Source organism: Phocoena phocoena, chromosome X (genome assembly GCF_963924675.1).
Source record: "Phocoena phocoena chromosome X, mPhoPho1.1, whole genome shotgun sequence".
Lineage (NCBI taxonomy): Eukaryota > Metazoa > Chordata > Mammalia > Artiodactyla > Phocoenidae > Phocoena > Phocoena phocoena.
Genome location: NC_089240.1, coordinates 87,449,801 through 87,465,863, shown reverse-complemented (window position 1 = coordinate 87,465,863; position 16,063 = coordinate 87,449,801). Strand labels below are relative to the sequence as shown.

Sequence of the window (16,063 nt, the reverse complement as noted above, 5' to 3'; positions counted from 1 at the left end):
TTCCTTTGGGTACTTTATTTGCCTCTATTTCTTAGTGCCTCCAGCTATAAAAATAGAAGTGATTTATCTACTCTTTATTTCAGAAAATTGTTGTGGGAATGACTTGTATGACCTGAAAAATAAATAAGCTCCTTAAACAAAGCACAATAAAAGTACAATTATTTTGAGTTGCTATTGTAGGGTTAAATAGAACAATTCAATCAAAAGCCACAGCGTTTGAGAACATTCTTAATTTTATTTTCTTTAATTTTATAAAATACATTTTGTAAGATAAGTTTCTAAAAGTTTATCCTTTATGTGTGTTAAAAATGGAATTCTATATCAGAAATGAAGGAAACACTTTCAGTTGATTAACTCTCTTCATGTGTGTATATGTGTGTATGTATGCATGGGAGGTTTTCAGGGAAGGGTTGGTTATTTGTTATGTTATTAAATCAAAACAAAACACAAGGTATGGATTACTCCACTTTCCTTGATCTTGATTGGTTTCTTACAGAACCTTTTCCATCTGCTCCCTCTATGCAGTCTGGAAGCTTGTCTTGTATACTGTTCTGAAAGCAAATATCAAGTGTCTTTTTGTAAACCTTACATCTCCTTAAACGTTGTTGAAACCACTTTGGGGGAGAAAACAAAACGACTCTTTACAGCAACAGAGCCACATACAGCCATACCCATAAAATCTTTCCCTTAATAAAGACAAATCAACTTTTTATTTTTTAACCCAAAGTTAAAACCCAAACACAGAAAGGGAAGACTGAAACCTGGGAGCTATTCGAATTTCAAACTCTTTCCACTTTTCCTTTTCCATGGAAGCTTACCAACTAAATAGCTGATGGCTGGTGCATTCAGTTATATGATCTGCACCAGGAGAGAATAACCTGTATGTTAAACCTAACTCTTTAATACACCAAGGTAACATTGCTAAATCAAATCATCTCCCGCTAGCTAGAAAGAATGATCAAATAGGTTATTCAAATTGAGGTTCAAATTCACCAGATCTGTTTCTGCAAAGGACGGAATAATTGGTCTAAAATCCCAAGAGATGCAATAACTAGCCAATTTTACACATCATTTGCGTTTTTTAATGTCCAATTTTCATTTGTTAAAGAATCATAACCAAAGAATCATTCTCCAGACCTTTCTGGTACAACCCCGAACAAGCGATAGACAAACTGAAAAATGTGAAATGTGCATCATTCTGAAACAAATCAAGATCTTCAAATCACCTGCTATGACTGAATGGATAATACCCCATGAAAAGAGCACCATTGTGAAGATATGACAGAGGCCGAAGTACACAACTAATTAACAGAAAGAAGACATGCTATCCAAAGAGTTATCTATCCTGTGTCTACCAGAGGGCTGGCTCAGTTCACACCGTTAGCCTCTAGCAACTGCTGCTCCTTAGGCCAGTCTTTTTTCGTATGAGCTAGTTTCTCTCTATCCTCAGCTCCTTGGAAACCACAGGGTTGTCATGGTAGCTGTTATCAAGGAGAAGGGAGTGAGAAAATGCTGACAACACCTTGTTTCTCTTCTCTAACGAGGTATAAGGCCAGGTGCCCCCTTTGTCTCCACAGACACTACGCTCCCTTATGCTGTAAGTAAGGTTGGCTGAGTTAGGGCTTAAATAGTCCATTGCCATCGGGGTCAGTGCTCTCTTTCTATGGGTGAAAGATCCTTGCTTTGACCCCCTTCTCCCAGCTGCAATAGGTAGATTTGGGCAAATGCTCTTATTGTTTTGCTGGCATTCTTTTTTTCTTCTATCTTCAATGGTAATAGGGAGACAGGAATGAGTTCTCGGTTTTGTACACCAACGAGGATATATTTGGCCCCCAAAATGGCAAGGGGGCCAGGTACATCCCTTTTCTCTACCTGAGCATCTTTCTTTCCACTTTGTTTCCATCAGTGGAAGTGCCCTTTGAGAAGAAAACACTTCCTGGTCCTCAGGAGATGCTTGAAAATTGAATTGAGCCTCCATTTCTTTGTGACTTGCAGTTGGGGAGTCACCATCTTAAGCATTTCCCATTTCTAGCAGGAACCAGTTATGAAGCAAAATGACTAAAAGAGGTACGTAAGAGGGGAGAGTCCACGGAGAGACATTAATCACCACGAGACTCTCCTTTCTTGTTACACTCGTCAAGTAAGAAGAGGGCCAGTCAGTGGCAAAGGCAAAGAGTTAACATGGGAGACGCAGCATTGTAGGCTGTGTGGTTAGAGCCTCGCTATTAGAGAAAGGAAAATTTCTACAGGATATCAGAACTTGGTGCCTCGGCCCATGAGTTTCAGGACGGCAAAGTTGTAAGTGGCAGCAATCATGAAGGTGAGCTGTAGGTAAGAGAAGAGAGAATATGAGTGAGAGTAGAAAAGGCTCCCTCCTCCACTCCTTTTGGGAACGAGGAAGGGTAGAAATAAAATCATAGTTAAATAAAGAAAAAAACTCCTGTTCTGCAAAAAGCAGCACATCCAAGCTTTTGCCCTGTAAACTTCACTAGAAGTCCTCTCTGAGACATTTCCTTCCAATGGCCCAGGCCCAGAGAATCAACTCGACAAGGAATTTTCCCACACCTCTGCTCAGCCCAGCACTGACTTTTCCTCAGGAAAGTGAACACTAACTGGGCTCTGCCATCATATCTTACGTGTCTGAGCGACCTGGATTCATAGGGTGCTTGCTGTAGACGCATAGCCACACCGTGCATCACAGCCTTCCCCTGCTTAATGCATCTATTTATTTCACAAGATGAGGAACAACTCGACTCCGTAGAAAAGCCTCAGCGGTGGGGGCCAGGAGTGCTGCAAGCTGATCCTTGGTTGATCACCACTTATTCAATGACCGGAGATAAATTGCTTCACCCTTCAGTACCCCGGGTTCTTAATCTGAACAATGAATGCACTACATTGACACTGAGCCGAAACACCATCCATAATAACAATTCTAATAATGTTAAGAGGTCCTTCCAGTATTTTCAAGAGAGTAACTAAATCCCTTGGAGAGCATCCAAGATGATTCCTATTTACAGTATATAGAATTCCAGGCTACCAAGAATCATGTTTAGTAAGGTCTCAGTGTTCTTGTCACCGATCTGACCGGAATGTGTTGAGAATTAACTATAATTTCTGACTGCAACGCACCTGGCAATGTTACATGCTCTGTAAATGCTCTTATTATTCTTGACTCTTTCCTCTTCCTCACACCACTTTGCTTGTTCTTATCTCATTTCCGAAAATTTTCTGCCTTGCCAACCCAAAGTAGAAGGCCACAGTCTCTACACTCTGCTGTCTCTGCCCAGCAGCTTTTCTCCAGCACTTCAAGGTTAGAAGGAATCTACCTCTTTTTACCTTTCAGCATAGCTGTACCCAAGCTATCCCAGGACCACTTATTTTCCAAGATCATTAAAAGACAACTCACCAGGGAAACCAGTGTTGCTGCGGCCCCCACAAATGCAGCAATAAACAGGTGGAAGGTCATTTGGAACTGTAAGAAAATGCAAAAGGGAGAACTGGGTCTTGCAACAGCTGAAATAGACTCTGCTGCGGATCATGAGTGCAACTTTCTGAACGTGTTGATATCTTTCTGTGTGTTAATTTGGCATCTCTAACTAAGTTGTTACATCCGTGAGTGTAGGCCTCCCATTCTTCAATGTACACCATAGCACCTGACCCCATAGCACCCAGAACACAGAATACTCATAAAATAGTATGTATGGTCTTCCCAAATAATCAACTGATTCCCCTGGGTTGTGCCCAGGATCCCAAAACATTTTGCTTTCAAAGAAATAGTTTACTGCCTTGTTCCTCAGGATTTACTTTTATTCCCCTGCCTCCTTTGTGTATAATATCCATTCTCAATACAGTGTTTCCTTTTTCAAATGTACTTTCTTTTTAAATGAGATTGAGAAGTTCCAAACTAAATGTGTTTTATAAAACCTACGTATGTCTGGGCACAACCCATTTTCTTGGTAAGGTTTTTAAGTAAAAGAATGAAAATTTTCACTTGGGGGATTTTGCCATTAAGCTCTACCTTTACCTAGAGCTAAAAATTTCTCTTTTAAGGGAGGAAGTCTTAGAATGGAAGGCTTTCTCTGCAGCTTTAAGGAAAATAGATATTTTACCATGTATGCTCATTGGCTCAGGCAATATTTTATAGAAGGCAATTTGCTAACTCAAAATCCAGCAAAAAGAAATTGTGGTCCTTAAAATCAAAGTTGGGTAGAAATTTTATGTTACTAGCCATTCCACTGTAAAATAACCGAATGCCCCACTCACCTCAGCTGTTTTGCAGATGGACAGAAGGTTGGAGCCACACACCTTGCCAGGGAAGGCATTCCATGGGAGAACACCTACGTAAGACACAAATATCAACCAAGGTAAGCTTCACAGAGTTATGGGGCTATATGGAGCACTTCTTCCATCTTTAATCATCCTGGCTGAAAAGTTGGGTCCTACTGACAATCAGGATCTTCTTTTCTAAAGATTTACCCAAAAAAACAGTTGCAAATTTTTTTGTTTGTTATTGAAATGTGCTGCTTCTGGGTTGGGGACAGCAGTCAACTGGGGTAGAGCAGTGCAAAGAGCCAAGAAAACTCCCACCACCTCCAAGAAGTTCCCTTCTCAGGGAAGAAACCTCTCCAGTTTCAATGAGAAGGATTAACAAACTAGATCCAAGCATCCATATTTTTATTTTTCCCCATAATTACCACCTTCCTTACTCTAAGAACCAAATATATAGTGCTTCGATAGGGGGTAGGGGAGCCAAGCCACCTTAACTCACCATACATTCTGGCATCAGCACAGAGACTGCCTATACTGGCAGAGGTCTTGCTGGGGGTGGCAATAGACTGGCAAGTGGTCCAAGTGTTGAAGTAAATGTACACAGGCACAGCAGAGCAGGCAAACACCAGGAGCCACACAATGGTCAGGGCATAGGTGATGCCCACAAACTAAAACAATTGACATGGGGTGGTTAGAAATCAACATCAGCCTGCAGACATTGAAATATAAACAAGGAGATCCTGGAATGGCATGTACCAGACATGAAACCAGGTTCCAGGGATTTCCACCAAATGAAATTAGTAAGCAGGGCACCGCTACCAAATGTCATTGGCAGTATCTACTAGAGAACTGGCCCCAAATATGACAGAGGGTGGGGGGAATGGGTGGGGGTTGGAGTGAGGAGGACCCCTGGGTTAGAGAGGCTTCAGGAGATTGTTTGGGCAGATAAGGTGTGAAGAAATCAAAAGAGATCTTGAAAGAAAGTCGTGCCATTTAAATGCCTTAGGCTGAGCTTAGAAAATGTTCTTTGTCAAAGGACTTTGGATCCCTAGTTATTGAACAAAGCCAATAAGAGATTTAAATTTCGGATCCCAAAACCTTTCTAAGCCAACTGCTAGTCACAAAAGACATCACCACAACCCACAGATGTTCATGCCCCAAAGGATCTTTAACTCTAGAGGCTGGAAACCAATGTATACCTCACTGGAAGCATGGATAGCCCTCTAACAAAGATAAAGTATTAAATATGCAGATCTACACTAGCTCCCTCTGGGGCCTCCAACAATGTAGGATCCCAGAATATTATGGATTCCATCTTGGAGTCAATTACTTAATCTCTATGATCCACCCTCCCTCTCAGATCAGGTACCTACCTACATCTCAATCCCACGAGTAGCATTTTAAACTCTTGGGCAGTCAGATCTACTCTTGTTGTGGTCCCAGCTAGGAGGGGAGTAAAGGGGTACCAACAGATGGCTTAGAAATGGTCTGATTGAACAAAGCATCCCACGAAACTCATGCTTTTCCTTTTGAGATGAAATTTTCTAGGGAACTTTTAAAAAGTGAGGCTAAGCCAGCTGGGCACCACGTTCTTCCTGACCTTCTCATTTGGCTGCAGCCATCACGTCCTCACTCAAAAGCCAGGCCCCTAAAGAGGACCCAGCCTTGGGTGGGGGTGAGGCCACAGACTCACGCCCAGTTGTCCCCCACCCCCTGTTATTGCCACAAAATCCTGAGGATGATCACCTTGTCGGGATGTCCTAGCCATTTTCCCAAACAATGACACACCCGCTCCAAAGAATGAGCTTGATGTTGGCCTCTGGAACCCCTCCCCTTCTGGCCCCCTGTTACCGTTGCACTCAGGCCCTTGCCGCAGATGGTGGTCTTGTAGTCGCCAAAGATCTGCCTGACTGCGCCGGTGGTGTAGAAGCCCTCAGCCAGCAGGAGGGCCCCATAAAGGAAGAAGAAAGAGGCAGTTCCATAGATGACATACTGGAAAGCATGGATCCTACATTAACAGACAGACAAAAAGCCAGAAAATCTAATGAATTGAGGACCCAGTTCCCTTGCTGCATAAGTTAGTTGGACCCTTGAGTGGGCACCTAAACAAGGCTAGGGATTCTTTAGAGGGATCACTAGGTTCTTCCTCTCTGCTTCTACCTTATCTTCATCGAAGTAAAAGAAGATGCTCCTCCCCAACACCTGGTTTACCCTGCAACCTGAAGAACCGGGGCACTACTCTCCTTGACCTGACCCTTCAGAGATGCTCCCTCAGAGGAGAGAGTAGAGAGGAGCTAGGCAAGAAGGAAGAGGGATGAAAGAAGAGGAGTCTAACTTGCCCTAGGAACAGGAGAGGCTTAGTACTGTGCCTGAGCAGCCTCACCCTGTCTAGTCATTGTGCCTCCCCCGAGTTCTTTATATGGACCACTTCAGAGGCTCCAACTCTGTCCGTGTTAACCCTACTTAGCAGAAATTAAAACATGTGGGACAAAGCAAGGGTGGGGTGGCTGTGGTTAGGAGTGGGCTGGCAGGCAGGCAGAACTCCCCCTCTGAATGTGGCACTCTCCCTTCATTTAGGGCTTCAGATGTGGCACAGGTAGAACCTGCACACAGAAGGAAGATCCAGGAATCCTGTCTGTCCCCACACCAATCCCCTACTAGTCACTAAGGTACTGAAGAGTTCTGTATCTCAAGGATAGACAGGGTTCGTGGGGGACAGTAGGTACTTACACATTGATGAGATATTCATAGTCCTGGTAGTTTTTGGAGAAATAGGTCTCAATTAGCTTTTCTGTGCCAGTGAGTGCTTCATGTCCACAGCCACAGAACAGTGCCACCCCAAAGAAACACAATCCAGTGGCCACCAGGGAAGCAAAGGGGGCCCCTACGAGACATCTCGCACAGCACTCTAACAAGCCTGAGGACAAAAGAGGGTAAACAGTCAGGGATGGGCAATACATAGCTCATCACTCATCACTCTCCACCAGCCCAGCCACGCCCTGTGCTCACATGCACGGATGGTAGGGGGTGGGAGGGGTGTCACCCCAGAGGCCAAAAGCAGGAGAGTCTAGAACCTTAGACTTTTAGAATGTGAGATTGACCCCCCCAAACTATACTTTGTTCCATTCTTGAAGATAAATCCTTACCTTTAATTCCCAGAATGTAAGTGGGTTTTTGAACAGTCAGTATTCAGGTAGCCGGCTAGAGAGATGATGCAATCATTCCCTCCTTTCTTCTCATTCTGATTTGTTTTCATTATTTATCAACTCTTATGGAGTACTTACTATGTACCCAGCATTATGCTAGGTATTATGTGGAGTGTGAAGGCGTAAAGACATAGACTCTGCCACAGGGGACTTGTTTGTCTACTGAGGAGAATGAGCTAGGTAGACCTAATATTTTCAACTAACAATTCCAGGCAGCCAAGTAAATGGTTATAAAGAGTAAATGCCCTTAGAATTCCAGGAAGGGGTGAGTGTAGGCCAGAGATATTGATATTTTCAGACAACATTTGAGCCTTAAACAGCATTCCAGGTGAAGAAACTTTGGAAATTCCATGTTCCTGGGTATTCCTGAACGTTGTGTGTATTTGCTGCATGGAATGCTTGATTCTTCTTAGTCTGGATGTGTGGAGAGCAGTCCAAAGGAAAGGAGGGAACTGGCAGAGGATGGGAAATGGTAATGGGAGGATTACTATTATTCTCAGTAATAAACAATGCAGGCTGAATGATTTTTGAACACTTTGCATGGCTGATTTGTCCCCCAATACTACAGTTTGGCCAATGTCCCCACCCTCAGTCCTACCCTGGAGTTCTGTCAAAACAGCTACAAAGAGACTTTATACAAAGTCAACAAAGCATGAAACGTCTTTCTGGAATGGCAAAACACACCAGGGCCTGGGAACACAGGTGTCTTAAAGTGCTAAGAGTCCCTGAGATTCCCCAGACCTTGTACCTCAGGCCCCAAGCCAGTGTGGCTGAGAAGCAGGAAAGGCACGCAAGTCACAGGCTCTGAGAGCAGCGGTGCCCCTAAGTACTAGCCCTGAGCTCTAAGATGTCACATGGAGTGAAACTTAAAAAATATCCAATAGATGACTGACTAGATGGGAAAAGGATGGCTCCCTCTGGCCTCTCGGCCAGATCCCCAAAAGGTGGAAGAAATGAAAGTGTTAAACTCTTCAGAAAAATGTTATATATACACTGATTTTATCTATCCACATATCATATAGATATGGCATATGAATTATTTTTGTATTTTTGTGTATATATGTAGTATACACATATATAAAATATGCATGTGTATACATACACACACACACGTACACACAAATAATCAGCAAATGTGCTGAGAAGCTGCTATTTTGGAAAAGCATGTTGGAACTCCTTACACAAATCAAATAAATTGTATTAATTTTTAGGTTTGGATTTTATCCAAAGCTCGCTTGTCTATTCCAGGGTACCAGGGACTGGGGGAGTCCTTTGCCTGAACCTCTTAATAATAGTACAGTTTCTTTTTAGACCTGAGTGCTTGACCATCTGGTGATTTGCCTGGCTGAACTGCATCCATGTGAACAGATTTTGAAGGACCAAATTATCTCTATCATGAGAAAGTTGAGGCAGAGACATTTACTTATCTCTGTTCTCAGAGTCACAGAATGAGTGAGTCCTCTTACCCACTGTCCCCTAAAATGACAGCCCTTCCTTGGTACTCAAAGAACCACTTCCTCAAAGATTCTTGTATGTCACACCAGAGACAAGACTCAGAAGCCCAAGCCAAGCAAAATAAGTAGCTAACATTTGCAGCAGAACTGAATTTCCTCCCTTTTCTAAGAACTGAAGCACTGCTGTCAAAAAATTTGGCCTCTGTGGGAAGCAGTGCTTCATTAGAGCTGGCCCACAGGGGGTGTACGCGTGCGCACACACGTGCCAGGGCGGGGGCACATGCATGAATGCAAATGTTCACATAAACACATGTATATACCAGAGAGAAAACCATAGCAGTTTAAATTGCTCATTGTCCTCAGGAAACATTCAGAAACTCATCTTCCTCTTCCTCAACAGGTTAAGATACTAGATGCATCCTGTAAGTCAAGAAAAGGAGCTTGGAAATAAACAGTGCTGACATTTTCCTTCTCGGCCTATCCAACTCTTCTCCACCCCCAAACTCTTAGAATCTTCTAGTAAAGAAGGTCTCTGAAGCCCAGGGGTGGGGGAAGGGAAGGTCAGTGACCCCACTGTTCCCTCTTTCCCCAGCACAGGGTCAAGGCTTGGACAGAGCCCTCCATAGCTCCCCTGGACAAAGAAGCCTTGTTTTTCCCTGAGATCTCAGGAGCCTCATTGGTATTCTGCAGGGGCCTGCAGGCCTGGGGGTGGGGAGGGGATCAGACCCAGGGAACAATGGAAGAACTGTTTGTTTAGCCCAGAGTAAGGAGAGTCATCGTCCGTAGCAAGTGACCGTCTTGTGCCCACTCACTCACCCCAGCTTTCTCACCCTGGAAAGGGCTAAAATGGTGGTGCAGGTGTGAGCAGGGATGGAGAAACTTGAACTCTTGCTAACCAAACAGAGAATTCCTCTCTAAGTTTTAGCTGATGCCCCCTCCAGGGTTGTAAAGATGAGGAAAAAAGCCACTTTAGTCTATCTGATCCCTCAAGCATCATCCAAATAACCAGAGAGTATCACATATACTGTTCTTACTGGGTGATAAAGGGCTAAGCCATGGGAGCAACTCTGAACCATCAACTGATATTCTTTCTTCTTACATCCACTTTTCCTCCATTTTCTTAGCGCTCAAATAACTTAGCACCCCCTTTTCCGCTCCACTGCCACTCGAAGCAAGGTACAAAAGGGCATAGGCTTTAATGAGTCTCTAACACGGAGTTGGAAATAAATGGCCCTGGATAAATCTATCACTCTTCAGCTGTAAACAGTTCAACAATATCAGCATAAGCATCAGGTGTCCACCTTTTCACATTGAAATGAAATGTTTGTTCTGGGGGCATTTAAGTTCAGCAGAAGTGAGGGATCTCAGTCAGTCAGTCCAAGCAAAAAATCAAATTTTGGATTCCAACTGGGAAAAACTTAGAACATGCAAGAAATTGTGTCATCAAAGTAGTTGACAATCAGAACATTCTGAGAAAGGTCCATTGGGTTCCCTTTGATTTGGGAATGTGTGAACCTAAAGCCAGAGGGTCTCCATTTCAGAAGACTTCACGGTTGAAAAGATATCAGTTTGATTCAGGAAGGCTGCGAGGGATTCTGAAGAAGTTCCTTGGCTCTTGCAAGGACATTCTCACATTTCCAGGCTAAGTATAGACTGCAACATGGTGGAGCTGGCATAAAAGAACTATATAGCAATAATATTACCCAATGCAACAGAATCGGATTAAACCACCTGACTTTGTTGAGAGGTGATAAAGAAAAATAATAACCTTCCCCGGTGTTTTCCTTTCATTTCTGTTCATTGGATTCAGTACAATTATTAAGCATATTAGCAGTAAGCTAGACACTATGGGAAACAAAAGGGAATTATAAGGCCCAGTCTCTTTCTTCAAAGACCTTTCAGTCTTATTGGGGAAAACAAACATGTCTGTGAATCAGAAACCAAAGCTGCCTATAATCTAGTGTTAAAATGTGTATAACCAAGTCCTGTGGGCAAAATGTAAGCAAAGGGGAGATATTCAGTGTTGGTTAGATATATCTGCGAACTCCCCAAACTAGTCTAATCAATCTGTGATAGAACTTCAAGCCCTTCTCATTAATGCTCTTCACAGGAGTCTGAAAAGGATCAACGGGACTGCTGTGACTCATCCAGATTCGTCTATCCAAGGGACTGGATTGATCCTGATGCTGTCTCTTTAAGCAGGAGCCAAAAGCTCCCAAGCCCTCCCTCCTTTCCCATGCCCTGGGCACGCCTCAAGGACAAGCTCCATGATGGAAATTTAGTGTGAATCTGGGAACCCATCAAAGGGAGGAAAGGAAGGGCTTTCATGGAAAGGGATGGTAGAAAGAGACCAATTGTGCCTTGCACAATTCCCAGCCTGTCCCTTGAATCCAGCTGACAAAGGGAGAGATAGAAGAACCCTATACAATAGAGCTAAACAACAGGCAGGCTCATTGAGTGAAAAACTGGCCCCATCTCCCTAAGTCTCTAATCTGAGCTAAAGTCTTACCCTCCTCCCAGAACCCACCCCTTAACCTCACCCCATGAACAGAGGCTCCCTTGATCAGGACCTATCACAGTTGACAGGACCAAGATGCTAGAGCAGCCGTGACTGGTACTGGGGATGGATGGGGATGAGTGGGTGGGTTCTAGGAGTAAAAGAACAATCAACAGGAGGTGCCAGAGACAAAGACTTTTGCTTCTGGCCTTATCCTGACCAGACAAAGCCCTGCCTATAATCTTGTCTTTCCTACACGAAATCAGCACTTATACCACATTCAAGCGCTGGAAAGGGGCTCTGTAGCCCCTGAGGCATGGGAATCCAAGCTTGCTAGATAGTCAAGTCATGCAGAGTTAAACATAAAAGGAATCTCAGGCTCCTCTTTGAACAGGTATTATTATTGCCATGGCAACAGCATCTGGACCACCTTGTGTCCTATGTTCCCTACTCCTCCCCAAACACACACATACAGGCATGCATGCATGGATACACATGTGCACACATGTATGCCAATTTATACCCAAACATTGGGAGACTGGGATAGAGGCTGGATTGTTAAACTCTATCTCTGACACATTGTCTTCGCCTTGCCCACTTCTGGAAAGGTTAAAGAGAAGCACCTGGCACTAAGTTGAGAGACAACAGTTTTCATACCTTATTCCTTAGGTTAGTCTCCCACCATTTCCTCCTCTCCCCTTGGTTGCAGTGTGAAGCTGATCTAGGGAACCTTGTTCTCTTCCTCGGGATGTCCCTGACTCCTTTCCAGAGCCCTGTCTGGCAGAAGGCTGAGAGGCCAGTGCAGAACTGAACGATCACCTTTAGGACCATTTTAAAATAACCAAGGAGGAATTAATCAATCAGTACTTGCTGAGCTTTTGCTGTGAGTTTGACACTGGGCAGGCCCTGACAGTGGGAAAGGAAGGGAAAGCTACTCTGTTCACTTCCCATGGCTGCTGTGACCCTTCCTGATCAGGTCACTGCCCTGACTTGATGTTCTCTGGACCTGAAGTTCTGTGGGCAAGGAGGGCATTTCTACTGTTGATTTCTTTCAGCACCAGGAATCCTGGGGATGGTTTTCAAGGATTTAAGTTAATACACAAAAAGGTAACAAGGGAAAAAGATTCCACTGGCTGGGGTTCTGCCTTCATAGGCTTGGAGACTATATTTCCCCTCCCACCCATTTCCCAGGGGTTTCTTGGGCCTTGTTACTACTCAGAGAGATTTGAGAGCATAGTTCCAGTTGTCAGGCTATTGAGTAAATTGTTGGATTTCCTAGCACAGAGCCAGAGCAAAAGGTCCTCGAAGCAGACCAGACCTTTCAATCTGCCTGGCTCTCCAAGAGCGCCTCTGGCTCTGCAGGGCCAAGGTGAGGAGTGGGGTGGTGAAGGCTACCCATGATCATTTTGGTCAGTGTCTCTAGGAAAGGTAAGGGAATGTGCTGGTTTGAATCGGCTTTCTTTTTAGCTCCTGGCATTCTTGCAGCATTCTTGCCATCGTGATGGGATTCAGATAGTCTTCAGGCATTTTGTAAAAAACTGGACCCCTGCTCTGCCTCCACACTTTTTGCCTAGGCTACATTCACTTACTCTGAGCCAGCCAAAACTACTCTGCTCGGCAAACAGCCACCTTTGGAGGGAAGCATCATAGTCTGGTTACTGGGGTAACAGCCACTGTTCTCAGACATCAGGCTTTGCAGGAGCCGATGTTTTGCTGTTCAGTAATGGCATTGTGTTACTAAACAGAGAATAATCAGCTACTGCTCTTTGGCTCTTTTCCGGTTCCATTGTTATCCCAAAGACTCATTTGGAACATCCCTCTCCCAAGTCAGGACAAGTTTTAATGAATTATCATTTCCCCCGTAAACCTTTTGTGTGGACACTACTGAATTCCCTGTTCCTCTTCACTTCCAATCCTACTGGATTCTGTATGGTTGAGGTAGTGAGCTCCCTGTTCCTGGGGGTGATTAAGAAGAAGCTGTAGGAATGTTTAATTGGCTGTTGTAGAAGGGAATATCCTGCATTGAGAATAAGCTCAGGCAGCTTCTTAAATTCCTTCCAATCCCAGATTCCACGATATAATTTGTCTACAATAGTTAAACAGCAAACACTCCATGTCAGAAGTAGTAGCAGTTCAGTACCTTGCTGGAGATGGTCTATTATTTACAAAATACTTGAGATACTTTGTCATTGAATAACTGAGAACTCAATGGCTACTCCATCATGTGCACCTGGCCCAAGTATGGCCCACCCCCAGGATCTGGGATCCAATACACAACCTCTACTGTGCCCTCACTATGGTAATCTCCCCTGAAGGAAATCATCCAGCCTCCATAACAGGAAACTATCCCTATGGTCACCTTATTTGTTCCTGCCTTTTCCTCAGGGCTTTCATCCTCTAAGGAAGTAATATTCAGCATCCTTCTTTACTCCCTCTCCTTTTTTAAATTCACAAGCTACCCAATCAGCTGCCTTGATATTAGGTAGGGTTCTTGATGTTACCTAGGGCAGGAATTGAGTTCCTCCAACATTCACTTCTCACCTGGCCACACTCAATTGGACAAATGATTCTTACCCAAGTGCACAGAGTACATACAAAGAAAGCCCAAACCCTTTGTAAAGAAGAGTCAGCCTGTACATGCATTATTGTATAATAATTGGTATTATTATTATTTACAATTGTTCTAGAGCTTGCCCATTTTCAAAGGACTCCCCCATCATTATTATTTGATTTTTATAACCCTGAAAGTAGACAAAGCAGTTATTGTTATCCCCATTTTCCAGATGATGAAGTGATAATTCACAGCAACCTACCCAATGTCACGAAGTTCATAAGTGGCAGATCTGGAATTCAAACCTGGTTGTGTTAACTTCTAGACAAGTTCTCTGCCCTCTTAATTATCCTGCCTGAATACACACTTCAAAAAGCTCTCTCAGTGTTTCAGGATGAAACAACCTAAAGTCTGACACCAGCTTAGTATAATTGAAAACCTATCTCCGTGGATGTTGTTGGAGCCTTCTGAGTATTAGATTTGATGGTGAATACTCAGGACAGTTGATTCTCATTTCATTTAGGATGTATTCAAGCTGCTGCTCTTGTTTTGCCAAATGTGAGAAATGTCTACATGTTTCTGTGGCATCCTGTGTGGACAAAGACCCTTGTGCTCTGCACACCTTGCTCTGAGTAGACACGACCAGAGACCAGACCTCAGACCTCATAGCTTCTCTACAGAGAAGCCCTCAGTACTCAACCAAGTCAGCAAGAGCCCTAAGGTCCCATCAACCTCCTTGTCATAGCAAGGATTCAGAGTCTGAGCCATGGCCTCAGGAAGGCTAAGTCTTTAATATTTGCTACATATGGTCACCCATACATGTGCATGCACACACACACACACACACACACACACACACACACACACCCTTACCCATATCCGTTCCCTATGGTAAAGCCATTGAGGACTTTACTTTCATTTCCTGAACCTGAGATTGGCCTCCTCAGCCATGGCCAAGCCTGAGCCCATCTCTCCCAGTTTCCTTCTGATGCCCAGCAGGGTCCAAATTTTGTATCAAGCAAGCAATTATTTTGAACAGCTGAGGGCCAGCCAACATTAGTTTCCTCCAGCAAAACCAGGGATGTCAGCTGACTGGGCCATTACCAGGGCCTGGGAACCAGGGGAAAAGAGAAGGTAGAGGGAAGTGAGGGGGTAGGAGGACACATGACCACATCCAGCCCGCCGGGCACTCTCTCCAAGGACCTGTGGGACTCTCCACGTGCTGCTGGAGTTCTTTGACAATAAAGCATCATTCTCAGTACAGCAAAGGAGTTAATTTAATTGCGTGCTAAGGAATTAAAAAGAAAACAGGTGCCAAAACACAACTCATTTCAACCATTAGAAACCCCGAACCGCAAAGTTCTTGCAAATTCCTGTGCTTTGGCTTGAATCTTCCATGCTAAAGTTTTTGAAACTCACCCATGTCTTTGGGACTCTGATTCCAATTGTAGCCTGCTGGCTAGTCTGCTTTGCGGCTGCTTTGTTCAGCTGGAAGGATCTTGGTCTCTCCAGTCTCCTTCTTCGGTCCTTTACTTTTTCTCTCTGAGTATCTTTGTCCTCTTCTCCTGCAATGAAAAGGGCTTTCTGATTGACAGCCAACCCCCTTAAAGGGACAGGCCCGCTTTCCTCCTCCTCTCCTCCTCCCCTTCTCCTCCCCTTGTCCCCACCTCCTCAGGGATACACCCTTCTCTAAGGCCTCCATCTTCTTTCTGCTTTTCACTGCCAATTGTCTCATTTTTTTTCTTTTTTTTCCCCCCCTAAGGCTTGCCTGTGTGGAATTTCACTTTGCTGCAGAGACATCTGGAAATGTGGTTTGGGCGTGGAAACAAAAAGAGGTCCTGCAGGCCTCCAACTGATCCTTGGATCTATTTGGTGTGGGATGGGGCAGCACAAGTGTCAGAAGCCAGGAAGGTAGTAGCCCTGGCGAGGCAGTCGGGGTCTAAAACCTAGATGCCATCTCCCAGTCCTTCCAACTCTGCCCCAACCCCACCCCTCACTCCTAGCTGCCCTTGACCCTATCCACCATTACTCTCCCCACCACCGTTTGGAAAATAAGCGTTCCTTCCCTGCCATCCCAGCTCCAGAA

General features: G+C 44.3%; 1 protein-coding gene across 2 annotated transcripts; it reads right to left on the bottom strand.

Annotated features, from left to right (window-relative positions):
- Positions 1-215: 215 nt before the first annotated feature.
- Positions 216-15,558, bottom strand: PLP1 (proteolipid protein 1). Of its 2 annotated transcripts, none has more exons than XM_065900118.1 (7): positions 15,397-15,558; positions 7,000-7,186; positions 6,016-6,277; positions 4,769-4,937; positions 4,264-4,337; positions 3,407-3,472; positions 216-2,325 (listed from the first exon to the last, which is right to left on the bottom strand). In XM_065900118.1, exons 1-7 carry the CDS (start codon positions 15,398-15,400, stop codon positions 2,254-2,256), a joined length of 834 nt encoding a protein of 277 aa, XP_065756190.1. In that variant the 5' UTR covers positions 15,401-15,558; the 3' UTR covers positions 216-2,253. The 2 variants fall into 2 exon arrangements, with proteins under 2 accessions (XP_065756190.1, XP_065756191.1); XM_065900119.1 differs by having other exon boundaries at positions 1,060-2,325; positions 6,121-6,277; positions 15,397-15,521.
- Between the last annotated feature and the right edge of the window lie 505 nt (positions 15,559-16,063).

What these genes read in the sequence shown, in the direction of transcription:
- PLP1 (XM_065900118.1), bottom strand. An exon ending in GGCTAGGACATCCCGACAAG is followed by an intron (nt 4,938 to 6,015) that starts GTGATCATCCTC and finishes CAATTGTTTTAG; the next exon opens with TTTGTGGGCATCACCTATGC. An exon ending in CCATCTGCAAAACAGCTGAG is followed by an intron (nt 3,473 to 4,263) that starts GTGAGTGGGGCA and finishes ATTTTCTTACAG; the next exon opens with TTCCAAATGACCTTCCACCT.